The 24,618-nt window shown below is 54.7% G+C and overlaps 10 protein-coding genes across 10 annotated transcripts; 7 read left to right on the top strand and 3 right to left on the bottom strand.

Annotated features, from left to right (window-relative positions):
* Positions 1 to 497: 497 nt before the first annotated feature.
* BO82DRAFT_359292 (putative translation elongation factor EF-2 subunit) lies at positions 498 to 3,230 on the top strand. Its single transcript, XM_025636541.1, has 2 exons — positions 498 to 2,945; positions 3,001 to 3,230. The coding sequence occupies exons 1-2, from the start codon at positions 612 to 614 to the stop codon at positions 3,016 to 3,018; spliced, it is 2,352 nt and encodes a 783-aa protein (XP_025486466.1). The 5' UTR covers positions 498 to 611; the 3' UTR covers positions 3,019 to 3,230.
* Positions 3,231 to 3,760: 530 nt separating this feature from the next.
* BO82DRAFT_296676 (CCCH zinc finger and RRM domain protein) lies at positions 3,761 to 6,457 on the top strand (the record flags this gene model as incomplete). The annotated part of the gene is made up of 5 exons (XM_025631913.1): positions 3,761 to 3,825; positions 3,946 to 4,064; positions 4,181 to 4,918; positions 4,980 to 6,049; positions 6,107 to 6,457. 5 exons carry the CDS (start codon positions 3,761 to 3,763, stop codon positions 6,455 to 6,457), a joined length of 2,343 nt encoding a protein of 780 aa, XP_025486465.1.
* Positions 6,458 to 6,761: 304 nt separating this feature from the next.
* Positions 6,762 to 8,976, bottom strand: BO82DRAFT_378961 (LysM peptidoglycan-binding domain-containing protein; the record flags this gene model as incomplete). Its single annotated transcript, XM_025637663.1, has 8 exons — positions 6,762 to 6,811; positions 7,029 to 7,628; positions 7,870 to 8,050; positions 8,108 to 8,171; positions 8,206 to 8,292; positions 8,350 to 8,524; positions 8,608 to 8,744; positions 8,801 to 8,976. The coding sequence occupies 8 exons, from the start codon at positions 8,974 to 8,976 to the stop codon at positions 6,762 to 6,764; spliced, it is 1,470 nt and encodes a 489-aa protein (XP_025486464.1).
* BO82DRAFT_209431 (uncharacterized protein) lies at positions 8,869 to 10,335 on the top strand. Its single transcript, XM_025630671.1, has one exon. It carries the CDS (start codon positions 9,193 to 9,195, stop codon positions 9,952 to 9,954), a length of 762 nt encoding a protein of 253 aa, XP_025486463.1. The 5' UTR covers positions 8,869 to 9,192; the 3' UTR covers positions 9,955 to 10,335.
* A 190-nt stretch (positions 10,336 to 10,525) lies between these two features.
* Positions 10,526 to 11,492, top strand: BO82DRAFT_347499 (GFA family protein). Its single transcript, XM_025633792.1, has 2 exons — positions 10,526 to 10,965; positions 11,134 to 11,492. Exons 1-2 carry the CDS (start codon positions 10,791 to 10,793, stop codon positions 11,328 to 11,330), a joined length of 372 nt encoding a protein of 123 aa, XP_025486462.1. The 5' UTR covers positions 10,526 to 10,790; the 3' UTR covers positions 11,331 to 11,492.
* Positions 11,493 to 11,600: 108 nt separating this feature from the next.
* BO82DRAFT_296664 (uncharacterized protein) lies at positions 11,601 to 12,672 on the bottom strand (the record flags this gene model as incomplete). Its single annotated transcript, XM_025631912.1, has 2 exons — positions 11,601 to 12,557; positions 12,613 to 12,672. The coding sequence occupies 2 exons, from the start codon at positions 12,670 to 12,672 to the stop codon at positions 11,601 to 11,603; spliced, it is 1,017 nt and encodes a 338-aa protein (XP_025486461.1).
* Positions 12,673 to 14,000: 1,328 nt separating this feature from the next.
* Positions 14,001 to 18,145, bottom strand: BO82DRAFT_347493 (GTPase BMS1). The gene is made up of 4 exons (XM_025633791.1): positions 17,986 to 18,145; positions 17,809 to 17,879; positions 17,645 to 17,734; positions 14,001 to 17,569 (listed from the first exon to the last, which is right to left on the bottom strand). Exons 1-4 carry the CDS (start codon positions 18,041 to 18,043, stop codon positions 14,255 to 14,257), a joined length of 3,534 nt encoding a protein of 1,177 aa, XP_025486460.1. The 5' UTR covers positions 18,044 to 18,145; the 3' UTR covers positions 14,001 to 14,254.
* A 397-nt stretch (positions 18,146 to 18,542) lies between these two features.
* BO82DRAFT_359286 (urea carboxylase-associated family protein) lies at positions 18,543 to 19,778 on the top strand. The gene is made up of 2 exons (XM_025636540.1): positions 18,543 to 19,423; positions 19,480 to 19,778. Exons 1-2 carry the CDS (start codon positions 18,685 to 18,687, stop codon positions 19,677 to 19,679), a joined length of 939 nt encoding a protein of 312 aa, XP_025486459.1. The 5' UTR covers positions 18,543 to 18,684; the 3' UTR covers positions 19,680 to 19,778.
* Positions 19,779 to 20,160: 382 nt separating this feature from the next.
* On the top strand, positions 20,161 to 23,429 carry BO82DRAFT_359283 (potassium transporter 5). Its single transcript, XM_025636539.1, has 5 exons — positions 20,161 to 20,687; positions 20,741 to 21,001; positions 21,057 to 21,821; positions 21,883 to 22,029; positions 22,079 to 23,429. Exons 1-5 carry the CDS (start codon positions 20,487 to 20,489, stop codon positions 23,063 to 23,065), a joined length of 2,361 nt encoding a protein of 786 aa, XP_025486458.1. The 5' UTR covers positions 20,161 to 20,486; the 3' UTR covers positions 23,066 to 23,429.
* A 468-nt stretch (positions 23,430 to 23,897) lies between these two features.
* Positions 23,898 to 24,353, top strand: BO82DRAFT_436779 (uncharacterized protein; the record flags this gene model as incomplete). Its single annotated transcript, XM_025641141.1, has 4 exons — positions 23,898 to 23,912; positions 23,985 to 24,025; positions 24,089 to 24,157; positions 24,263 to 24,353. 4 exons carry the CDS (start codon positions 23,898 to 23,900, stop codon positions 24,351 to 24,353), a joined length of 216 nt encoding a protein of 71 aa, XP_025486457.1.
* Positions 24,354 to 24,618: the final 265 nt, after the last annotated feature.

Genomic DNA, 24,618 nt, shown 5'->3' with positions numbered 1-24,618 from the left:
ATAGGTCCTTTTTGTCCTATTCTTCACAGGTCGAGCTAGCTCTCGATCGTGACCCTTGTGTGTCGTTTCTTCTTTTACCTTTCTCCTCACATATCCAACCCCGCCTCTACGGCCTTGATCTGAAAAATCAGTCAAGATGGTTAAGTATGTTGTCCTGCCGCTGCTGCTACTGCCCATCTCCACGTTCCCCCGACATCCATCCCATAATGGATGGTCCGATTAAGGATGAAGATGGTTGTTGTTCGAGATGAAAATATCATGCTAACAATGCCTTGTATAGCTTCACTATCGAAGAGGTCCGTTCAGACAAGACACCCCCGCACCCGCTTGCATGATCCTGTCCTGCAGATGGGGAGGATGATGGGAAAACTCTGTGCGAGAGGACTAACACCATGTAGATCCGCGGCCTGATGGACCGTCCGACCAACATTCGGAACATGTCCGTCATTGCCCACGGTATGTATTGAACGCACCGCCAGGTATCAATTCTGGGAGTGAAACGCTGACAGACCCCCCCTCTCTCAGTCGATCACGGAAAGTCCACCCTTTCCGATGCCCTGGTCCACCGTGCCGGTATTATCTCTGCCGCCAAGGCTGGTGAGGGTCGTTACATGGACACCCGTCCTGACGAGCAGGAGCGTGGTATCACCATCAAGTCCACTGCCATCTCCCTGTACGCCAAGTTCGATGATGAGGAGGACCTCAAGGAGATCCCCGGCTGCAACGGTGGCGAGTTCTTGATCAACTTGATCGATTCCCCCGGTCACGTTGATTTCTCCTCCGAAGTCACTGCCGCTCTCCGTGTCACCGACGGTGCCCTCGTCGTCGTCGACTGTGTCTCCGGTGTCTGTGTCCAGACCGAGACTGTCCTTCGTCAGGCCCTCACTGAGCGTATCAAGCCCGTCCTGATCATCAACAAGGTCGACCGCTCCATGCTCGAGCTTCAGATCTCCAAGGAGGACCTCTACCAGTCCTTCTCCCGTACCATTGAGTCCGTCAACGTCATCATCTCCACCTACCACGACCCTGCTCTTGGTGACGTCCAGGTCTACCCCGACCGCGGTACCGTTGCTTTCGGTTCCGGTCTCCACGGCTGGGCCTTCACCGTCCGCCAGTTCGCCGTCAAGTTCGCCCGCAAGTTCGGTGTCGACCGCAAGAAGATGCTTGAGCGTCTGTGGGGTGACAACTACTTCAACGCCAAGACCAAGAAGTGGACCAACAAGGCCCCCGAGGGTGGTGAGCGTGCCTTCAACCAGTTCATCTTGGACCCCATCTTCAAGATCTTCGCTGCCATCAACAACGACAAGAAGGACCAGATCCCCACTCTCCTCGAGAAGCTCGAGATCAAGCTCGCCAACGACGAGAAGGAGCTCCAGGGCAAGCAGCTCCTCAAGGCTGTCATGCGCAAGTTCCTTCCCGCCGCCGACGCCATGTTGGAGATGGTCTGTATCCACTTGCCTTCTCCCGTCCAGGCCCAGAAGTACCGTGCCGAGACCTTGTACGAGGGTCCCAAGGACGACGCTGCCTGCGTTGGTATCCGCGACTGTGACCCCAAGGCTCCCCTGATGCTGTACGTCTCCAAGATGGTGCCCACCTCCGATAAGGGTCGTTTCTACGCTTTCGGTCGTGTCTACTCCGGTACCGTCCGCTCCGGTCTCAAGGTCCGCATCCAGGGTCCCAACTACGTCCCTGGCCAGAAGACCGATCTCTTCATCAAGAGCATCCAGCGTACCATCCTCATGATGGGACGTTTCGTCGAGCCCATCGAGGATGTTCCTTGCGGTAACATCGTTGGTCTGGTCGGTGTTGACCAGTTCTTGCTCAAGTCCGGTACTCTTACCACCGACGAGACCGCCCACAACCTCAAGGTCATGAAGTTCTCCGTCTCTCCCGTCGTCCAGCGCTCCGTTGAGGTGAAGAACGCTCAGGATCTGCCCAAGCTGGTCGAGGGTCTCAAGCGTCTGTCCAAGTCCGACCCCTGTGTCCTGACCTACATCTCCGAGTCCGGTGAGCACGTCGTTGCCGGTGCTGGTGAGCTTCACCTCGAGATTTGCTTGAAGGATCTCGAGGAGGACCACGCTGGTGTTCCTCTCCGTATCTCCGACCCCGTCGTTCAGTACCGTGAGACCGTCAGCGGCACCTCCAGCATGACTGCCCTGTCCAAGTCCCCCAACAAGCACAACCGTCTCTACCTGACTGCTCAGCCCCTTGACGAGGAGGTCTCCCTCGCCATCGAGGCCGGCAAGATCAGCCCCCGTGACGATTTCAAGGCTCGTGCCCGTATCCTCGCTGACGAGCACGGCTGGGATGTCACCGATGCCCGTAAGATTTGGTGTTTCGGTCCCGACACCTCCGGTGCCAACTTGCTGGTTGACCAGACCAAGGCCGTCCAGTACCTCAACGAAATCAAGGATTCCGTTGTCTCCGGTTTCCAGTGGGCCACCCGCGAGGGTCCCGTTGCTGAGGAGCCCATGCGCTCCATCCGCTTCAACATCCTTGATGTTACTCTTCACGCTGATGCTATTCACCGTGGTGGTGGTCAGATCATCCCCACTGCTCGTCGTGTCCTGTATGCTGCTACCATGCTTGCCGACCCCGGTATCCTGGAGCCCATCTTCAACGTCGAGATCCAGGTTCCCGAGCAGGCCATGGGTGGTATCTACGGTGTCCTCACCCGCCGCCGTGGTCACGTCTACACCGAGGAGCAGCGCCCTGGTACTCCCCTCTTCAACGTCAAGGCCTACCTGCCCGTCAACGAGTCCTTCGGTTTCCCCGGAGAGCTCCGTCAGGCCACCGGTGGTCAGGCTTTCCCCCAGTCTGTCTTCGACCACTGGTCTGTCCTCCCTGGTGGATCTCCTCTTGATGCCACCACCAAGCCCGGTCAGATCGTTGCTGAGATGCGTAAGCGCAAGGGTCTCAAGGAGCAGGTTCCTGGCTACGAGAACGTAAGTTTTTTCTGTCTCACTATGATTTTCGATCTGATACTAATTCTCTCTGCAGTACTACGACAAGCTGTAAACACGTTCCAAGCAAGCCGACTAGGTTTCAGGTCTGTGATGGTTGGAATCCTATTATGAGATTGACGAACGCAATACCCTGTCTACGCTGAGGGGGAAGGAAAATGAAAATGAGGTGAAACAGCTTAATGTCGTATGTGGATTGTCGAATACCTAGAAGTAGAATCCAGGTGTGCACGAGCATTTGCTTTGGCTTTTTTATTACGTTTACGACTGCGAGAGCTTTTCCAATAGTTCACTTGCTGTCCCATAGTTGGACATTAAAATATGAGATGGCAGTTCAAGTTCAACTCGGTGGTTCTGAAAGACTCGTAGACGTAGCTGTTCTGTAGTTGGCCTGTAGACTATACGGAGTTGATTTGTGCTGGTGTGTTTTGATAGTAGAAGTTTTCGTCAGAATTAAGCAACTAACAGGCTCGGAGGGCAGTCACGTGGTATTCTGTCATCCGCGTCGCTCGCGTTTCCCCGGCTTTTTCGAACCGCTAGGCTTTGTCGAATATTTATCGAGCCCTTCCTGCCAAGCCATGATTTGATCTGTCGTTCGCATCGCTTTCGTCCCATCATTCTTGCAGTCGCTGGATAGTGTCTCTCCCTTGCAACCTCTTTTCGAGTTCCTCGGTTCCAGCTGTCGGTTTCAAACGGCGAGGACGGACGCCTGCCTGATCGACCGTCAAGAGCTTCGAGCCACAGACCCCTCTCTTTGGTGACAATCGGGCCCAGATTGCGCGACCCTACCCAGCATCATGCAACTTACCGAGAACGAGGCAACGGAGGTGAAGAAATGGGTTGTCAGGAAGCTGGAGGATATGTAAGTGTTGTTCTCTATCCGCAAGAGGAACCGCCACGCCTTGGGCGCCCAATCTGCCTTGTCCGCGCACGCCGTTGGCTCGAATTCTCGCTCGACGACTAACTTCTCGTCGCCTGACAGCTCTGATGCCGACTCCGATGTACTTGCCGACTATGTTCTGGCGCTGATCAGGACCGATGCTCCCGACGAGGATATCCGGAAAGCTTCGGTGGATAACTTGGAGGATTTCCTTCGTGAACGTTAGTTCTTTTTTCCCGTGCGCCGCCGGGCTTGAGATGAGATGGTTTTATTGTGTGCTTGGTCACAATGGCTACATTTTGCTGACGTTCTCTGTTTATCTTCGGGTAATGGACAGACACCGTGAAATTCGTCGACGAGCTCTTTGCGACCTTTGCATCGAAACCGCAACCCGCTGCTGCTGCCCAACCGTCGTATGCGCAGGGCCAGCCGCAGGATGCATCTGCGCCCGCTCCCCAGAACCAGCAGCAGCAGCAACAACAACAACAACAGCAGCAGCAGCAACAACAGAATGCATTCAATCCTCCGACCGGTCCTTCCAAGGGCCCCATCGGAGCACAGCAGATGGGCAACAATTTCCCCGGACAAGCGCCAGGTAATGATGGTCAGCACAACTTTAACCGCAAGCGTACATTTCAGGAGGGTTTCCAGATGGACGTGGACCGCGAAGAAGTCCCGCAAAATCGCAACTACAAGACTCCCCGCCGGGGACGTGGTGGTGGCCGAGGGGACTGGATGGGTGGCAGGGATGGTCGCGCAGGCGGACCCGGGCAACAGCAGCAACCACACACCTTCAACCCTCAAGCCCCGGGATTCGTCATGCCCCCCACGTTCCCACCGTTCGATCAGAACGATCCCATGGCGGCGATGATGGCGCTGCAGAGCATGGGGTTCCCCCAAATGCCGGGAATGCCGCCGATGCCGATGCCGCCGGCGGGCGCTGGGCAGCAGCCGGGCGAAATGGTGCCGAAGAGCTCGGAGCGGTGTCCGTTCTATGAGACGCAGGGAATCTGCTACCTGGGGACTACGTGTCCGTACCAGCATGATACTGCGGGCGGGGCTTCGAAGACGGATGGTATGTATTTGGCTTACTATCCAAGAGGCGTGACTGAGGACTGATTTTGTTTGAGGCGCAGAATACGATCCCAAGGCTTCGAGTATCGTTACAGACTACCAGAGACGATCGGAGGGGCCGCCAATGCGGGGCGGCGACCGCGGTCGTGGCCGTGGCCGTGGCGGCGACAGAGGGGGATTTGGCGGCCGAGGACGTCGGTCCGAGATCTCCTCTGCTGGTCCCAACGAGGATACGTCGATTACGACAATCGTCGTGGAGCAGATTCCCGACGACAAGCTCGACGACGCGACGGTCCGGGAGTTCTTCTCGCAGTACGGTGAAATCGCGGACCTCTCGTTACAGCCACACCGACGACTCGCGCTGATCACCTACGAGAACCACGCGGCGGCCAAGAGCGCCTGGTCCAGCCCGAAGGTGATCTTTGACAATCGGTTCGTCAAGGTCTACTGGCACAAGCCCAAGGGCGACCGGAACGGGGACTCCCGGCCGCACCATCACGCCGGCGCGGGCGGCGACTCGGAGGCCCCGGCTTTCAACCGGGAGGAGTTCGAGAAGCAGCAGGAAGAAGCCCAGCGCGCCCACGAGGAGAAGCTCAAGAAACGCAAGGAGACCGAAGAGGCCAAGCAAGCCCTGGAACGACAGCGCGATGAGTTGCTCAAGAAGCAGCAGGAAGAGAGACAGCGGCTGATGCAGAAACTCGGCGGCAGCGGCGCCGCCAGCAGCAGCAATGGCGACGCTACCGGCGGCGGCGGCGCGTCTCCCGACGGAGGAGATGGCCGGTCCCCGTCGGCGCAACCGGAGCATGTCAGCGAGCAGACCAAGCAGCTTCGGGCGCAGCTGGCCGCTCTGGAGGCTGAGGCCAAGAGCCTGGGGATCGATACTGCTGCTGGTGGTGCGTCGGGGCCAGGCTATCGCGGCCGCGGCCGAGGCGCCTACGGTCGAGGTGGATTCGCCCCTCGTGGCCGGGGCGGCTACGATCCCTATTATCGGGGCGGCGGTGGCTATCGTGGTCGTGGTGGCATGGCCGGTCGTGGCGGTGTGCTCCGTCTGGATAACCGACCCAAGCGCGTGGCTGTCTCCGGGGTGGAGTTCAACTCGGAGAAGGATGAAGCCTTGCGACAGTTCTTGATTGTAAGTGTCCCCCTTTCTTAGTCCCGGCCAATTTCTAATTGCTAACATCATATCCAGGGCGTCGGCGAATACTCCTCCATCGAACCCAATCCCGACCAGCCCGACTCCCTCATCGTGGCCTTCAAGGAACGCTACCAGGCCGAGAAATTCATGTTCGGCCCCCGCGACATCCCGTCCGTCGGTCAGGTCGAGCTCGCCTGGGTGGCCAACCCGCCCATCTCCCTTCCTCAGCCTGGTGGTGGTGGGGGTGGCTCCGACACCAACAAGGCCGGCTCGGACGAGGACACGTTGATGGACACCACGCCGATGGCGGCTGGAGTGCCAGATCAGACCTCCGGCCGGAAGGACGGCGGCCATGATGTCGATTATGATGTTGCGGAGATGGATGATAGCTGGGGGGTGGAGTGATTTGACTAGGTTGGTGTTTTGATAGGGTTAGGTCTATTTGAGAATGAGATTTCATGTGTTCTTAGATGGGAGCATTTAGCTGGCACTCTGGAATGTGGGTTCCATTTTGGGGAGATAAAATATGATGAGATTCGGGGCCTGGATTCGTATTCACATATGAACGGGAGGTAGAGTTTGGATGAGTGATTGTAGCTGCTGCTGTTGCTGGTATGGTGTTAAAGTAGCTGTCGCTGCAACTTGAGAGAAACGAGGATCATCTACCAGGGCTCTATTCCAGAGGGCATGGCGATGTACATCCTGCTAGCTATATTGGGCAAGTGAATTCGGTCTCAAGCAACATATCACAGTCGAAGCCTGGTACAAAGAAGCGATTAACCGATAACTCCTCGGAGAAGAGAAAGGAACGAAGGAACTTTTATGGGCTACGAGTCTGGGGTATCTTACCCTCTTGTTCCTTTCCATAGATGATGGTTTTTCAGTTGGATGCCGTGCCGTTTACGAACCATGTCGAGTCCACGGAGAGACAGCTCCTGTCGACCTCGGTATCGTTGCTGACCCTGCTCGAGACAACTTTTGTAGAAGGAATTACAGAGATTAGCCGGGGGCACTAGGAGTGTAGCGAAAGATATGGTCAAGGGAAAAGAGGTGGGTGGGTGCATACAATCGCTTGAAATCAGTACGCAATAGCTGTACGCTGCGTCCAGCGTGCAATTGTCCGCATTCAGACTGGGATTCCAACCAACAGCCTCGTCCCCCGTGACTCGGAAGAAGTCGGCATAGAACGAACAGGTGCTGAAATTTGAGGCAAAGTTGGACAGAAAATCAGTATTAATGCCCAGTGACTTCATTGGGTTGGTGGCTGCATTGTAGGGGTCCCGATATACCGCACAGCTGGTCTCGGTCCCAGGAGCATGGGGCATCGTATACGTGGGTCCCGCGGTCCATGTGGTGGTTGTACTCGCGGGCTTGGTAAAGACTGTCGTGGTGACGGTCTGAGTCCATCCGGAATAGGTTGCCACATCACCAACCGCCTCGATGCAGTAAGCGTAGTAGACCCAGAGGTTAGGGCAATTTGACCAGACTTCAGGGCTGAGAAATAGAAACTCGTCGGTGTTGATGCCATTGGCGACGGATATCGTTGCGCAACCATCATCTGCCTCAACCCGAGACCCTTGTTAGTAAGTGGATTGTGTGTTGTAGTTTGAAAGCGGGCGCCCTCACCGTGTACCATTTCGCACAATTCTGGTTCGAGGTTGATATGCCGTTTGTAGGCAGAGGCATGGCCGTGGCAGAGGCTGTGGTCGTGGTAGCAGTGGTAGCTGGGGCCCATGCATCCGTCGATCTATAGCAAAGCGGTTAGAAGTCTTGAGACAATCTGTCTTTGAGAGAACGCAGTCACTTCTACCCAGTACAGAGGGTCCAACCCACAAAAAGATCGAGATTGTCGCATGTATCACTGATGATCGGATTCCAGGAAAGAATTTGGGCCATACTAGCATTCCAGGAAGCCTCATAGCCGTTACAAGAGTCACCGTGTAATAGGGTTGTGGTGTTGCAAGTAGAGGGAATACAGACTTCATCCCCAGCATCCGGCTAGTTGGTGCATAGGATATTGATGGAGTTGGCGATCATCAGGTTATAGGTTGACACATTCTGGCCGGCAGCAATGGAGTTGCACGTGTCATTCGTTTGCACCGTGTATGTAGATGAACAGCTCTGCGTGTCGACTGTTCCTGTAGCTGTTGCACTCGATGTCAGTGTCTGCAGTGGCTGTAGTCGAAGTACTCAATGCATAGCCAGCAGGCGAAGTATACGAGCATCCCGTGGCGCGGCAGCTAGAAGTTAAGGAAGCGAACTCTTAGGCCCAATCAGTATCATATCCCAAAGGCGACTCAAGCTGGAGCTTCATGGGTCCGAGAGTGCAGTCGTCACAATCATGAGCGGTGTCTGTAATATTGGTCTCGTTGCGCCATTCAGCCAAGATCAAATCGCAAAATGTTCCGGTTGAGGAGTCTTGATAGCAAGTCACGTCATGAGTATAAAGCAAATTGTCCACGGTGAAAGTTGCTAACGTTATCGCATTAGCAAGACCTTCGAATCATCCGGTGGTGATTGGAGTTTTAAGACCATGTTACCCAGATAGGTCGTACCCTCATATACCATGACATCCTGACTTCCCGTGCATGCAGACGCAATGCCAGCACGAACAGATTCCAATTCACTCCGACATTCATCGATACATAGTAGAGTGAGAGCTTCTTCCGGCAAGATATTCACAGAAGAGTCTCTATATCTGGTTAGACATATTACCTAGGCTGATTGGGAGGAATGGAGAATGCAAACCCAGTAGTGGTGCGCGCGAGAAATGAGGGACAAGAAGAAACAGTCGTGTTGAGCGCACTGAAGCATACCTGTGTCAAATTCAATGAACCCCAGTCATTTGAATATTGAGAAAAATGCTGCGCTCTGGTTGTAACCAGGCTTGCAAGCCATAAGGCAACAGGGTTTGAGTAGCGCATGTCTGGCGCTGAAGTACCTAGGTCTGAACATTGAACTGCTGGAAAGGAATGATGAGACATATAAAAAAACGTACGATAGCCTTGACCTTGTCGGCCAGCTATGGCCATAGTTGTACCTCTTGACTTCAGGCCCTGAACTGAGTCGACTGTAAATCTCCCCTATTTTTGTCCCCGCGAGCCATTACCATCTCAACGAGCTGCCTAGTCCACGTTCCGATGCACAACGTAGCTCTTCATCCTCCTCCTTTCTTTACCCTGACTACCAACCGATCTGCTTCTTGCTTTCCAATGCACTTCATCAGTAAAGCTCTGCCTATAACCGTGTGTCGTCATAGCTCTCTCCATCACGCCCGCTGCCGATTATCATCGCTGTACAATCACCTACAAGTGCCATCGGCGACTAATCCTGTACAGAGTCGTCATGTGCACATGGTTTCCAACATGGACCTCGGGACTAAATATCGTCAACTCCGAATATGCGAGAGAGAAGATCTTGTGACTGGATTCGAAACCTTGTTGCATCTCCTCCGTAACCCGGCAACGGCTCAGCATGTCCACCATCTGGAGGTGCGTGGAGCTCGCGAAGTTACGGATCGCGAAGACCCGGATTTCCAGAGGCCCCCGAGTGAGACTCAAGAATTGGCTGAAGTTGATATACTGAATCTGAGGACAGATCTCCGGAAGGCCATCTTCCTTTCCGACCAAGACTCGCCCGAAAACGACGAATTGCATTACATTCCGGAGTCGTATTATCACCGAATCAACCTCGTGCGCCGCCTGCCAGCTTTGGAGTCTATCGCTTTCACGCTCGCGACGTGGAACAACGAGGCCGGGATCCCGCCTCCCTCCCGGTCCGCGAACTACAGCGAGATCAGTTTCACGCACTCGATGATGCACGAGGCGGACTTGTGCTGCCTCCTTGATTGTGAAGCCGCTCTGATGAAATACATTCGATACCTTGTCATTCGCGAGTCATAGTGACTGTAGCTCTTCCAATCATGGAGCATAGGAACCTCATATCTACTAGTATATAAATTTGTCCGGTTGTTAGCTCGGAGAAACTAAGTGCTCATATAGATTAATGCTTACATCTCTAAGACCTGGGCGTGAATAGAGTTCGGCTTCAAGGACCTACTGCATGATTATATAGTTATGCTTACAAGGCGGTGCTCCCGCTTGCAGAAGAGAGGGCGGCATTGTTAGAACGCCCTTAGCAGGCAGCGGGCTGGCTTCGCAAATGAAAACAGTTAGCATGCTGAGGACGTACATAACCCACGTTACTGAGCGCATCATGCAGACTGCCCTTGGGCAGGATACCCTTCTCTCTACCTCTGAAGCCTCCTCATAAGTCAATCAGTCAGTCCAGCAAATGGTTGGGAAGAAGGATTCCGCTCCGCTCACTCACTCCTTTTCTCGTTGGGGCCAACCATGTCGCCCAGATGCTTAGTCACAGCCTGGATAGTCAACCTAATTAAGTTAGGCAGATATCCGTTGCATAAGTATATAGATCGATAGATGCCTCGGTTCATGACTAGAGCCACATTCATACTATACCTACGCCAACACATAAACAACCTCATCCAGCAGTCCCTGCCTTCTGCCCCCTGCCCCCAGCCCCCAACCCACCCTCACCTTCAAAAAACCCCAGATCCCCGAAAGAATGACAACAAAAGGCAGCTGCTTCTGCACCGCCATCCGCATCGAATGCACCAGCCCGCCCCTCACAACGGCAAGTTCACCCAGAATCTACCCTTACCCCTACAGCGACCCAACCCAGCCCAACCCAGCAGACTCCACCCTAACACCACCGGTGAATGCAACAGGGTCTCTGCCACTGCCACGACTGCCGCAAACTCACCGGCTCAGCCTACTCGCACAGCCTCCTCGTGCCCACGTCGGCCGTCCGGGTGGTCGCCGGCACGCCCAAGGCCGTCGCCAAAACGGCCGATAGTGGGAATGCGGTGCGGAATTACTTTTGTGGGGATTGTGGTTCGTTCCCCCCGCCTTTCCCTTACGTCTGTTGTTTTGCTTTTCTTGGGTTGGGGATGAGGATTTGTCTTGTGGTCAGGGTTGGGGGGGGGGGATGATGGTTGAACCGGTTGGCTTTATGGGAAGGCTGGCTTAGCTGACGTATGTGGCACGTTGACGATGGGACAGGCTCGCCCCTCTACGGGCACAAGATCGATGCGGATGGGCAGCCGGCGGAGGTGACGGTTGTGCGGGCGGGGGTGCTGGATGATGTTGAGGTGTTGGAGAGGAGGCCCGAGGCGGAGTTGTTTACGGGGAGGCGGTTGGGGTGGGTTGCGGCTGTGGAGGGAGCGGGGCAGTTTTGTGGGATGTTGGAGTTCTCTTAGTTCTTTGGTTGTTTATTCTTAAATGTTGATGTAGAAGATGTATGGGTTGGTTGGGTTGGAGTTAGGATACGGGTTTTGTATAGTAACTAGGAGAGATTGGTGTGTAATGCACTTGACATTGCTGTGGTTCAATGAGGAAGTGATCTCTAACCAATGCTCTAGGTCAGGACTACCTATCTCGAAATCAACGCTCTAAGTTTGTACAAAGACTGCCCGCGTCTATGCATACTTTCTGCGTCTCAGCCGACTACCCCCAACAAGAAAAGCTTACTACCGCCTGCTTCGGACTGCATCATCCTCACTGTCACTGTCCATCTGGTCCAGCATCCGGTCGATCTCGTCGCCCGCCTGAGCCTCCAACCCGGTGACTTCCTCGGCCGACCCGGCTCGTGGCTGACCATGACCATGGGTACTACCGGGATAGGAGGGCTGGCTCCACGGTACGCGCAGACTCGACTCCTGCGACCCGTTGCTGCTCCGCGGGACGTGCTGGTGCTGATGCCGCCGCGAATGCTGGGAGTGGGTCGAGTAGTACCCCGAGTGGCCGGGGCTGGACATGAATAGCAGCGTCTCGATCGCGTCCTGCTCCATTGCGCTACTCCGGGCGCGGTCGTGCTGCTCACCCGCCCCGCCACCATGGCGCGCGGACGGCATAGGGCCAGACGGTTGGAGCGGAGGCGTCCCTGGTACCAAGATGGTGTCTGAGTTTGCGCTGGACTGGGACAGGCCCACGTCCTGGTGGGAATGATGTCTGCGATGAGTGAAGGTGGGCGGGCTTATGAACTCATCTGGATTCGGACGTCGACGGCGGTTCCCGTGACTTCCTTCCTTCGAGATGATATCTACAGGCGGGGCGAGTTTTGGACGGGTGGAGTGGTCTATATGAGAATGAGAATAATGATGATGATGATAGTGATTCCTCGAGAATCCCGCATGAGGAGATGTAGCAGCCTCCGACCAGGCCGCTGGGGAGAGCCGCGCCGACCCAACAGGCCGGTTGAACCCAGCCGTGCCATACATGTCTGGCGACGACATCGTCGTGCTGGCAGGCGAGCCCAACCCCTCTGGGTGTTGTGCATCGACCTGGTCAAAATAGGCTAGCTGCCCCGATCGAACCAGCGAGTCAATGCGCGCCGTCGGCGGTAGGTCCTGGGCCTTCTGCATCTGTCGGGTCTTTTCAATTTTGGCCGCCGCGTACGAAAGGCGAGTGCGCAGGTGCACGGACAACTGAACTCATATCAGCAACCCCAGCACCCCACCAGAAGTAGAAGGAACAAGTTACCGCTGCGATTCGGCTTTCGCGGGAGAGCGACCCGATACTGCTCGACCGGAGCCTCTCCATCCCTCTTCCTCCCGTCTTCGACGTCTCCGCAACGGACTCAGCAAGCCCTGGCGCACGCTGCTTCCCCAGCGAGCCCTTTCCAGAAGGACTGCGCGATACCGAAAGTGGTCGGGGCGTGGCCTGCTGCCCCGCGGTCGCTTCCTCGATGCTCAGCTGTCTGCCTTCCGACACGGACCGAACCGAATTGGACACCTTCGACGGCTGCGACACGGCTGATGAAGTTCCCTGCGAAGCCGATACACGCGAAGAGGAGTACGAGGAACCGTGCCTATCATCGTCATACAAAGGGAACTCAGGCGTCAAGTGGGCTGTGGCCGGTCCCACCAGCGAGGAGTGATCCGTCGACGACGACGGCCCCCGCGCGATACCTCCCTGCGATTCTGGATCATTGGCAGCCTTACCGAAACCCAAAGCACCGTCCTGTCTCTCACCCCTTGCATCATGCCGAGAGTCAAGCTGTCGCGACGAGGAAGACTGCGCGGAGTGCACGTGCTGGCGCGTATCCAAGCGCGGCGCTCCGCTGCTCATGTTGGGCCCGGACTATAGAAATGTGGGCGGAACCACAAAAAGAGATGTTGAGGACTGACCGCAATGCGGCTTGTTTTTCTTTGTCTGGTACTGTCTTGAGAGCAGACGATGTTTTACGGGGAAGCAGGGCAGATACAATGACTCAAGCCCCTCCCCACCCCCAGATTGAGGGCAATCAAATTTGGATTTTTGCTGAAGTCGCAGAGAAAATCCGCATGAACTGGACGTATCTTATTCGCCGCTGATTTTCCCCCGATTGCCAGGCGTCGCGGATATTTTTGGCGCGGGAATGTCCCGCAGCCCGACCCAGTCAATCAATCCACTCTGACTGGCACACTCAGTGTACTTGAGTCTAGGCGGGATGTGTACTGGGTTCGTGGCTTTCCTGCAAGGAGGCAGATGTTGTGGAATCTTCGGACGGACGCAGCCGGGTGGCAGGCGATGCGGCAAGACGCAGCAATGTCTCTCACACGTCTCTCTCACGCGAGCCTCAATCCGAACACCAGGTCGAACGGCCAAAAGAGGACGACTCGAGGGATAGAAGGTAGAGAAAGGCCATAAGAGAGTAATAACGGCTTGCTGAATAGATCAATTGACAAACAGGCCAACAATCTATCAAGCTTGCCCATGGGGAAAACACCGGGACGCCAGACTCGCAGTCGCCAGGCGACGACGAGTCGGAGGGCGACGCGTTCACAGCGCAGTCACGTGGTGATAACCGTTGAGTCTGGAAGCCAGAAACGTCAGGCACCAAACCTGGATACTTCAGGCTCTACAACACCACCAACGACGAACAACGTCATGATCCAAAATGACAAATGACACCAAGTCAATCTATTTCTTCCTGGTATAGAGCAAGCATCAATCCCAAGAACAAGTAACAATGAGTATATGTTCAAACCATGTCAGAGAAGAAATAGGGTCCAAGCAACGAAACTCAACGCCATCCATCCCATGCAGCATGCACATAGATACACATGGACATTATTCACAGAAGCAACTTTTGAAATAAAACCTGTAAATAACCTGACCCTGAAAAAAGCAACTAGGTGCTCTACCTGCGCTTCTTGCCACCGCCGCCCCCTTCTCCGTCTTGAGCCTTCCGCTTCTTACCTTCGCGACGCCAGTAGTCATCGCGCTCCCTCTTCTCGCGCTCCGCCTTCTTCTCCAGACCCTCGGCCACCTTGGCGCGGTACACCTTGCGGCGTTCCTCCTGCTTCGCCGCGCGCTTGGCTTGCTTCTCGTTGCGCATGGTGTTGAGCTTCTGCATGAGGTCGCGTGCCTTCTTCTCCTCGCCCCCGAGGACCACCGCCCGCTTCTGCATGTAGGTCTTGTCCTTGTGGTGCTTCATCTTGGTGATTTGTGACTTGAAGGGCAGGTCCGTGGCCAGCTGGCGCGGCACACGCAGCGGGTTGAAGTGGCGCTCGGGGCGCTCGATCTTGCGGTACGCCGAGTCCTTCTCGAGCGGGGTGGGGATGCCCTTCTCGCGGCGGACCTCGCCGGTGAGGCGCATGCCGTGCCAGCCGCTGTCCGCCGCACCCTCCTCGGCCAGATCCAGCAGGTTGGTGACCGGGTTGTAGAAGCGGTGGGGCTTGATCGGGTACCAGGCCCGCAGGAAGACGATGTCACTCATGAGAATCTTGTCCTCGAAGGTGGCACGGAAGTAGCCCTCGGGCTTGCTCAGCGCGCGCTTGATCTGACCGCGGATGCCGGAGACGGTGCGGATCGAGGCGCCCTCGAATTTGGCAATCTCCAGGGAGGAGTTGAACATGTCCTTGATAAAGGCGGTGTTCTTGAAGATCTTGTAGGGAACACCCGTCAGCTTGAGCTTCTTGACGATCTCGGTGTGTTCGTCGACGTTCAGCACCACACCGGTGGCAGCGATGCGGAAGCCAGGGGCCTTGTTGGAGAAGGATTGCAAGCAGCAGAAACCGGTGTTGGGCGCCACCAGCGGGCCGTAGAAGGTAGCGAAGCAGTGCATGTGTTCGGGGGTGTACTTGAGCATACGGTTACGCGTCCGACTGTCGGATGTGCTGTAGATCGGCAGGGACTGGAAGCGGCGCCAGCCGAGGGAAAAGATGAGGGGATCGCCGCTCTTGAGAATCTTCTTATGCCAGCGGTGGCGCTTGATGCGGATCTGGACATAGCCGAAGCGGTCCTCGGTGGGTGCCAGGCCACCCACAATGACGGGGTAACGAGGGTTGAACTTCGTGGCAAACTCGCAGGGCACCTTCTCGAGAACAATACGTGCATATGTGCCGGCCTTGAAACCTTCCGCTCGGGCGCGGGAGGCCGGGTCGAGCAGATCAAACTCGGCGCGGTTGATGTCGAGTTGCTTCTGTAGCTTAGCCTTCTGCATATCGTACCAGTCGTCCTCCCCGAACTCCTCATCCCCTCCACCGTCCTTGCGCGAGTTATCCTTGGAGTTTGCAAATCCCTCGCGATCTTCCTCCTCGAAGCGGAGTCGTAGCTCTTCTTTCTTCTTCGCATTGCGCTCACGCTCTGCGTCCAGATCGACGTGACCCTCCTCTTTCTCACCCTCCTCGCCACCCTCTTCGTCGTCGGAGAGTCCGTTGAAAGCCTCACCCGTTTCCAGGTCCTCGAATTCACCATCTCCTTCGTCGTCCGAGTCAAAGGCATCGTCCACATCCGAATCATCGTCGCCGTCACCAGACAACTTGGCCGTGACGAATCTGCTTCTTAGAGACTCGATAAGCTCCTCATCCTGCCACTTCTCTTCCAGCTTGGCGTAGTCAAACTCAGGAATATGACGGAACTCCTCTTCTTCCTTCTGCTCGGCGCCGGTCTTCTTGAAGAAGGTGTCCTCTTCCTGCTCATCCTCGTCCTCGTCCTCGTCTTCGTTCTCATCACGACCGCTCCATCTGGGCATCACGGCCTCAGGGGCGATGGAGTCGTCGTACAGCATCCGAGACAAATCAGTGATGCGGAACTTCGGGCGCTTCGAATGAAGTGACTTGGCATTAGCAAGCATGTTCTCTTTCCAGCGGGCATTCTCCTCATCGTCAGAGTCCTCCTCGTCGTCACTCTCCAGAATCTGGTCCTCCACAGATGAGATAGAGCCGAGATCAGAGTCGCTATCGGCGAATTCAAGATCACCTTCGGTCGGGCGAGCATTGCCGTTTTGCCTCTCCCTGAAGTTGGCTTCGAAATCTGCGGGTGCGGAAGCATCAATCTCTTCATCCTCGCTAAGGTCCTCCTCCAGCTCATCTTCATCCAGCTCTTCAGCGTCATCATCATCCTCTGCGCTCTCGAAACCTTCGTCTTCATCGTCGACAACATCGGCATTATTGTTCTCGCCGTCGAGGAACCGAGCGTGGCGCTTGTGTTTTCTTCCGGCAGCACCATCCTCCTCGTCTGCCTTCGCAATGGCTTCACCACCACGGAAGAGGCGGACACCGCCGTCAGCTTCACCGAGAAGCTTGCGCTCACCCTGCAGGCCAACAACCAGTTGCTCGCCAAGACCGCGCTCCTCGTCGTCGGACTCGTCCTCGTTTCGTTCGAAGTTTGAGGTCTTGACGTCAATGTAAACGGCATCCTTATCCACCAACACACCACCAACATCAGACATGGGCGCGAATAAAAGCTTTTGCTTATCCCCCAATCGGCGCCGGCTGGTCTTTCCGTTGGCCTTTGCAGCCTGCTGTTCGAAGAACGGTGTCGGGCACGGATCCGGCAGAGACTCGATAGCGGAGACCGTTAAATCACCGACTCCCGGAACGTGCACCCGCGCTCCCTGAGCCGAGAAGTTGGTACCACGCAGGTAACCGTAAAGAGCTATCGTTCTATCACATTTCGGGTCCTCCTCAATCTGGGTGGGTGGCGTGATATCCAAGAAGCGATCTGCGAGGGCGTAGGGGTGGGAGTTACGCCATACGAGGGGTCGAGGGTTCTTCATCACGGACAGGAAGCGGGAGAGATTGTGGACTTCGCGATCGGGGTAACGACCGTTGACGACTCCGGAGAGGTAGAAGAGCTTGGCGCCGTTGTAGAGTTCGCTCCAGAAACGGTGCTTGAGGCGCTTCTTGGCGGCCTGCAGAGTGCTCTGCTTCTTGAAAAGGTCGAGATGGGTCAGAATACCGAAAACGTTACCGGGCATTCCGTGGGAGCCGAGGACGTTCAAGAACTCCATGGTCTCCATCTCGAATCCATAGTTACCGTCGATCATCAGCAGCACGATATCGGCGATCTTGGCGACATCGATCATGCTGGCGAGGGAATCGGAGGGCGATTCGAGGAACGTGAGACGGCGTTTCTTCGAGGTGACCACAGTCAAGGGGCCTTTCGGTGTGCTGAGGGTCTGCTTCGTGTAGCGACGGACGAGGGACTTGATAAGGGTCGTCTTGCCCACCTAGATCGAACACAACCACGGTCAAAATTTCCTATTCCTGGATTCTCGCATGTGAAACCCTGCTGGAACACTTACTCCAGGTGGTCCAACGACGGCGACGATGAGAGGAGGCGCCTCCTCGGGCAGGCGATCCACGAGGGGCACATGGAGTCTCTTTTCTTTGATCTAGATAAGTGAGGGTGCAAGGTCAGTGGCGTTGTCAAAAAGTTGTATCGTTGCGGAGGGTGGGTAGCGCATACATCGTGCGATCTCGCGCCGGCCTTGTTCAATTTGCCAGGGTTCGAGAAGGCAAAGGCTTTAGGGTTCGGTCCTGTGAGAGTGACTTCTGTCAGCTACCTGATCACGTTGAAGAAACGATGTTGGAACAAGCCGGCAACTTCATTCCGGAGGCATGCGCAAAAAGATCCATTACATACCATCATACTTTTTCTTCTCCTTGGTGGCTCGATGCGACCTGTTGGATTGCTGCTCCATTGTGGGCAAAGTGAGAGGTCTAGAAGACCTCTAGAGTGAAATCCTTTCCCCGCTTGATTCGAAGCCGTGACACAGCAAAAAAGATGAGCGCAAATCTGCAAGACTGCTCCGAATGTCTTCAGAAAGCTTGGCTCCAAAATTATTATTCCCATTTTCTTTTGCCGGAAGAAGCTTTTCTCCGAGTCCCGGGATCTTTCCCGCCCGGAGCACACTAACGGGCGGTACCTACCAGCAGAAAACTGAACTGCGCCAGGCATCCATTCAGGCGGGGAACTTCTTGTGACTAATTGATGAGTTATCGATAAACTCCCTCCCACTTATCGTCCGGCCCGGGCAAGACTCGATAAGGTCTAAACCCCACTATATCGGCCCGGTTCCTCGTCGTCGCCATTGCCAGAAGAGGTCACGACTGTGAGATATGAGCGGGGTAGTATGGGGTCGAAAACGATGGGTCATACTCGAGGAGTGCGATTATCGGCACAGTTCCCAGGATCATGATGCATTTAATGGCGCCGGATTCCTTTTCCCGAGGTCGTTTTCTAAATCAGAATCCTAATCCCTAAACTTTGGTTGCATATCGCAGGGCTTTCGTTCCATTACAGACTTGAGTAGATTCAGAGGAAGAGAACGCCCTTATAAATATGGCTCCTGCACGTCGTCCTCCGCCCGCATACACGGCTCCCTCAGACTCCGGAGTCCATGCGATCTCCCAAGTCTACAGGTCCATTTCCGAAACCGCAAACAAACCCTCTCAACGCGTCCTCGAGTCCTCCTTCACGATCCGACCATGCTCGGGGCAAGCGTGGGTGGTCCCCGCCGGCCACGTCTGTCGTCTCACCACACCGAAGGGGCCCCAGGTGGGTGATCTGAATATCTGGAACGCGAACAACCCCCGTGAGCGCCTGTGGGCTGCACGTACCCGCCAGATCCATGCCTCCCACGTGTCCGTGGGCGACCGGCTCTGGTCCAACCTGCCGTACCTGCGTCCCCTGGTATCCATCACCGGAGACTCACTCGCCGGCGGCCAGCTCCATGAGATCCTGGACGAGGAGGGCAAGAAGAAAGAAGGGAAGGGCTTTGGGACCACGCAGTTCGGCGGACGCGTGCACGACCTCCTGGGCACTCGCTGCGACCCTTACGTCAACCTCGTCATGGGCGGGGAGAGTTTCGACTTCCACTGCCATTCGAACCTGACCCGGGCGGTGGTGCCGTACGGGCTGACCGAGCTCGATGTGCACGATGTGCTCAACGTGTTTCAGGTGACAGGGCTGGACGAGGAGGGCAAGTACTTTATGGAGACTTCGCCGGCCAAAGCGGGGGAGTACTTTGAGTTCTTTGCGGAGGTGGATGTTCTCTGTGCGCTTTCCGCGTGCCCTGGAGGTAAGTGAGAGTCGCTAGTAGAAGGTGTACTGTACACAGCTAATGAGGCTTCGCAGGCGACTTGTCAGAATGGGGTTGGGAGGAAAAGGCGGACATGGGGGCTACAACTCGTCCTCTGGGGGTGGAAGTATACAAACTTGCGGACACGACGGTGTTGGAGGGATGGAAAGCACCCCAGAGTCCCAAATATCTGGGTGCACATGGCATGAAGATGCCACAGAGGGAGGATGATGGAACGGGGTATGTTGGGCTGTAACCGGGGGGTGAGGTCTCTGCAGCTTAGATTGTTGCTCTGTATGTTTAGTAGAGTGAAGCTTCCCTTTTGCACAAAGACATGAAACTGATAGATGCGGCATTCAAATTGCATAGTCCAAAATTGATCTGATTTGATTCGTTCACCTTTCGATGACACCAGGGATTGAGGAACGCGTGCGGTCAGAACGAACACTTCCCGCCCGCGGAATTGATATCGGACACGGTTCATTGACCTCGAATAACCCTGTACATTAATGCCTTGACCCTAGAGATCTGAGCAAGTCGGAGTGAGCGTTCGATCCCATGTGCCACGATGCTTGTCCAGCTTATCGCGCGGGGCCGGGGAGCCATTGGTGTCAACAAATCCCGCACCGAGAGGATCGAGAGAGCAGCGCTGGTCATGAAAAATGCCTCGTACAAGAGAGCTCAGCTAGCTCTTCTGCTTATCTTCGCTTTATATCTTCGATCGACCAGAAAAAAAAGAAATCTGCAAAGATAAGGATACGAATGGTAGGATAATTGCAATTTGTCGATGTCGAGAGTTGCCGTCGGAACAGGCTTGTCATCGAGGAAAGATTGTCTGGAATCATGGATTCGCTACTCCCGCTGACTTTGAGGCTGAAACAAGTGATACAAATACTCGGAGCTGGGCCATAAGCAAGGTTGATCATGTTTTTCCTTCAACTGATGCGACGACTCCTCCGAACCCGAAGTTTCGACTATTGCCTGATTGTGTTTATACGAATGTTCTCTGTTCTCTAACATTCGTCAAGCGGTTCCCGGACTGCAGTCATCTCACACTATCAGCATGGACTCAGAATCGGAGGCTGAGAAAGCGCCTACTGTAGGCGAGAAGGTCTATAAAGAGCCTTCACAGCCGTACGACACGATTTACAATGTTCGTCCCTGGAACAATTGTCTGAATCAGGCCGAGAGGAAATCGAACACGGTCGAGGAACATGATGATGACCCCGGTCTGCGCAAGCCAGGGGACTATAAGCAGAAACAGGTATTGCTGACACTTTTGTGCTTATTGAGGCTCAGCAAAGTTGACGTGAGCAGGTCTTCAAAGGCAGAATGCTTCTGTGGCTCGCGTATCAGTCCATCGGTGTGATCTATGGTGATATCGGGACCAGTCCGCTGTATGTCTATTCGTCGACATTCAGCGCGCCACCTTCGCGAGACGATCTCATCGGCGTCCTCTCCATCATCATATGGTCCTTGATCCTGATGGTGACTGTCAAGTACATCTTCATCGTGCTCCATGCTGATAATGATGGCGAGGGTGGGACATTCAGCACATACTCTCTACTCAGTCGCTATGTCAGCCTGTCACATCCAAGATATGCCAGATCTTGAACTAACATGCTAGCTTTAGATGAACATAACCCATCGCGATCCTCGAGAAGCCTCCCTTGTCCAAATGAAAAGACACCTGTCGAATGATCTTGAAAGAGCCAGCAGATACGCCAGGCACAGCCTCGAGACAAGCAAGTTCGCAAGGCATCTTCTGAAAGTGGTAGGCGTATTGGCCGTTACAATGGTTCTGGCCGATGGTCTTCTCACCCCAGCTCAGTCCGTCCTAGGAGCCGTGCAGGGCATTGAGATCGTCTCTCCAAACATCTCCAAAGGCACCGTTATCGGCGTGACTGATGCTATCTTGGTCGTATTGTTTCTGATACAACCGCTCGGCATCACCAAGATGACGTTTGCATTTGCACCAATTGTGATAATTTGGCTGGGTTTCAACGCTGTGTTTGGCATCTACAACCTCGTGCATTACGATGCCGGTGTTTTCATTGCCTTCAGCCCGGGTTACGCCTTCAAGTTCCTTGTTCGACATGGCGAGTCTGGGTGGCGCATGCTGAGCGGAACCTTGCTCGCCTTCACTGGTGTTGAGGCTCTCTTCGCCGACCTGGGCGCTTTCAGTCGGAAAGCAATTCAGATCAGCTGGCTGTGCTACACCTTTCCGTGTCTTCTGTTGGCGTACATAGGGCAGGCAGCATACATCAGTGTGCACCCGGAAGCCTACTCCAACCCATTCTATAAAGCAGCGCCGCCGGGTACCATATATCCGGCCTTGATTATCGCCATTCTCGCGGCGATCGTTGCATCGCAGGCTATTATCACTGCCACATTTCAGGTATGGCCCTCTTCTCTGGTTAACGCCAATGATTATGATGCATGTTCTGATGCAACAGCAGCTTTTGGCACAAGTGATGAAGCTATCCTACTTTCCCCAGATCAAGGTGGTACACACGTCCGATGTGTTCCACGGTCAGCTCTACATTCCGATCGTTAACTGGCTCTTAATGGTTGGAACGATCCTGGTAGCATCGATCTACAACAACGTATGTTGCCTCTCTACATTGCCATGGCTCTTTTTCTGACGCAAAGCAGACCACATCCCTTGGAAATGCATATGGTGTCTGTGTCATCTTCGTCACCTTCTTTGACACCTGTATGGTCTCGATGGTGGCAATATTCGTCTGGCGCATCAGCCCATTCATTGTCTTCCTACCTTGGCTTGCGATCGCTTGTTTTGATGCGGCATATCTCTCATCAGCGCTCACGAAGGTTCCTACGGGTGCATGGTTCACCCTAGCGCTAGCGACTATACTAGCACTTGTGTTCCTCTTATGGAGATTCGGGAAAGAGCAGCAGTGGTTTGCTGAGGCTGAGGACCGGTTCCCTACCTCACATTTCGTGACCAAAGATCCAGATGGTAGGATGCGTCTCACCGACCGCTTCAACGGAGTCCCTTTGAGCACCAACCCAGGAGTGGGGATCTTCTTCGATAAGGCGGGCGAGACCACCCCTATCGTTTTTAGTCAATTCGTCCTCAAGCTCACCTCCATGCCGGAAGTGATTGTGTTCTTCCACCTGCGACCTCTCGAGACGCCATCGGTCCCCGTGGAAGACAGGTATACTGTTTCACGGCTCGCCATCCCCGACTGCTATCGGCTTGTGGTGCGTTACGGCTACAATGATGAGATCTTGACTCCAAATTTAGCCAGTACCATCACGGATCAGGTCCGCAGATATCTTATCGATAACGGGCATAGCATGGAGCTGGATGGCGTCGCAATGAGTGGACATCGATCTCCAAGCACAGAAAGTCAAGGAGAAAGCAGATCGGAAGCAGCACAGTCCAGCAGCCTGGTCCGATATAACGACTCGTTGAACAAGCTCGAGCGCGCGTGTGCGCATAACATCCTCTATATCACCGGCAAGGAGCAGATGAGAATCAAGAAAGGCACCAACTTGTTCCGTGGCCTGGTGCTGTGGATCTTCTTGTGGATCAGAGATAACACTCGGGCCAAGATTGCATCTTTGGGTCTCGAGGCGGAACGAGTGATTGAAGTTGGGTTTCTGAAGGATATCTGAGGCTGTGCAAAGGGGTGATTACCAATAGGAAGTGACCCAAGTTAACGGGGGAATATCACGACAGACTGTACAGAGATCACGAATCATAGGCACGAACGACATGAATATCCAGTATTGAAGCCATGCTTGATGTCTCGGAGTTCGCAAGTAGTACAGTATGTCAGAACAAGTTTTTCCTGACAGACTGATCTTTTGGGAGTTTCCCTTGTCGTCACCGTGCATGAGATGGGATAAGATCGTTGATCCTCACGACAGATCCCGATTGGGACAAAGGCGTTGAGCTGAGCCGAGGGGCTTTCAATCAGGCGGCCACGTGACCATCCGATAGCGTCATCGTGCATGCGTCATGGCTTTTCTGGTGGGGGATAAACAACCGTCTTATCGCAATGGGTGACTTCACTCCGCTTGTAGCCTGATCAGTAGTAGACTTGACAAGTAGGATAACTTAAAGTTGACCAAGTGACACATATGTTGTCAGGCATGGCGCAAGTAGTAAGAAAGGGAAAGAAAACGAAATGCCCCTCCCCCTCTTACCGGTAAAGTGGGCTAGTTAGTGGCTGTAACCACCACCACCATCATTACCACCATCAACCCCTTATCAGCCGTGCGGGCAACGGGCAACTCCTCCCCCCCCGCAGAGCAAGGGTTGCCTATTCAGACTAGAACCACGCAACAAGAGTATAAAACCTTCTCTCGTCCCCCTTCCCCCCGAGCACCGCTTTTCTTTCCCACAATCCACTTTCCATAAACCACTCCCTCCATCGCAACTTTTCCAGCCATCATTCTCACTAGATTCTCACGGCTCTCTGCCTTTCATCACACCGCAACCAAAATGCCTCTTTACAACGTTCGTTGCGCTCCACTTCCCCGCTGATCCCCCCCTCTGCCCCCTCTCCGGAAACACTAACCATTGTTTCAGGTCACCCTGAAGAAGGACTCTCCCCCCGAGGAGTTGGAGAAGTAAGTGACTTTGAGTGGCCTCCTGTATGAACACAGGCTAACATCTTCTTTTCCTGTCAACAGGGCCAAACAGCAGGCCACCGAGAAGGGCGGTACCATCAAGCACGAATACTCTCTCATCAAGGGCTTCACGTAAGGCAGCCACATCCACCCTCCCGCTACCCAACTACTCCACCCGCACAACCCACACTTCCGAAACAAATCTCGAGAGGGCAGACTAGCTGACTACTGCGCCAGTGTTGAGTACCCCGAGGACAGCGTCCTTTCGCTCGAAGCCAACGAACACGTGCATGTCGAGCAGGACGGCGAGGTGCGCACTCAAGCGTAAACATCCTCCAACTTTCCTCTCACTTGCGGAGACAACAGACAACACTGAGTCGGGAAGCTTAAAGGATGTGTGTCATGTACGAGTTACGAAATCATTCTAGTTCACTGTAGAGCAAGAGGCTTAGCATCATGAGTGTGAGGACCGGATCGTCCGCTGCGCGGCGATTCCGAGCTGAGCGCGGTGTTTGTCTTTTGTTTCTTTGCATTTTTTGTCAATGATAACATACATCGATTTCACAATATATTTTTTCGCCAGCGTAATGACC

This window comes from Aspergillus uvarum, assembly GCF_003184745.1.
Source record: "Aspergillus uvarum CBS 121591 unplaced genomic scaffold BO82scaffold_89, whole genome shotgun sequence".
NCBI lineage: Eukaryota > Fungi > Ascomycota > Eurotiomycetes > Eurotiales > Aspergillaceae > Aspergillus > Aspergillus uvarum.
Note: the sequence above shows the minus strand (reverse complement) of the source record. Positions and strands in the feature narration are given on the sequence as shown.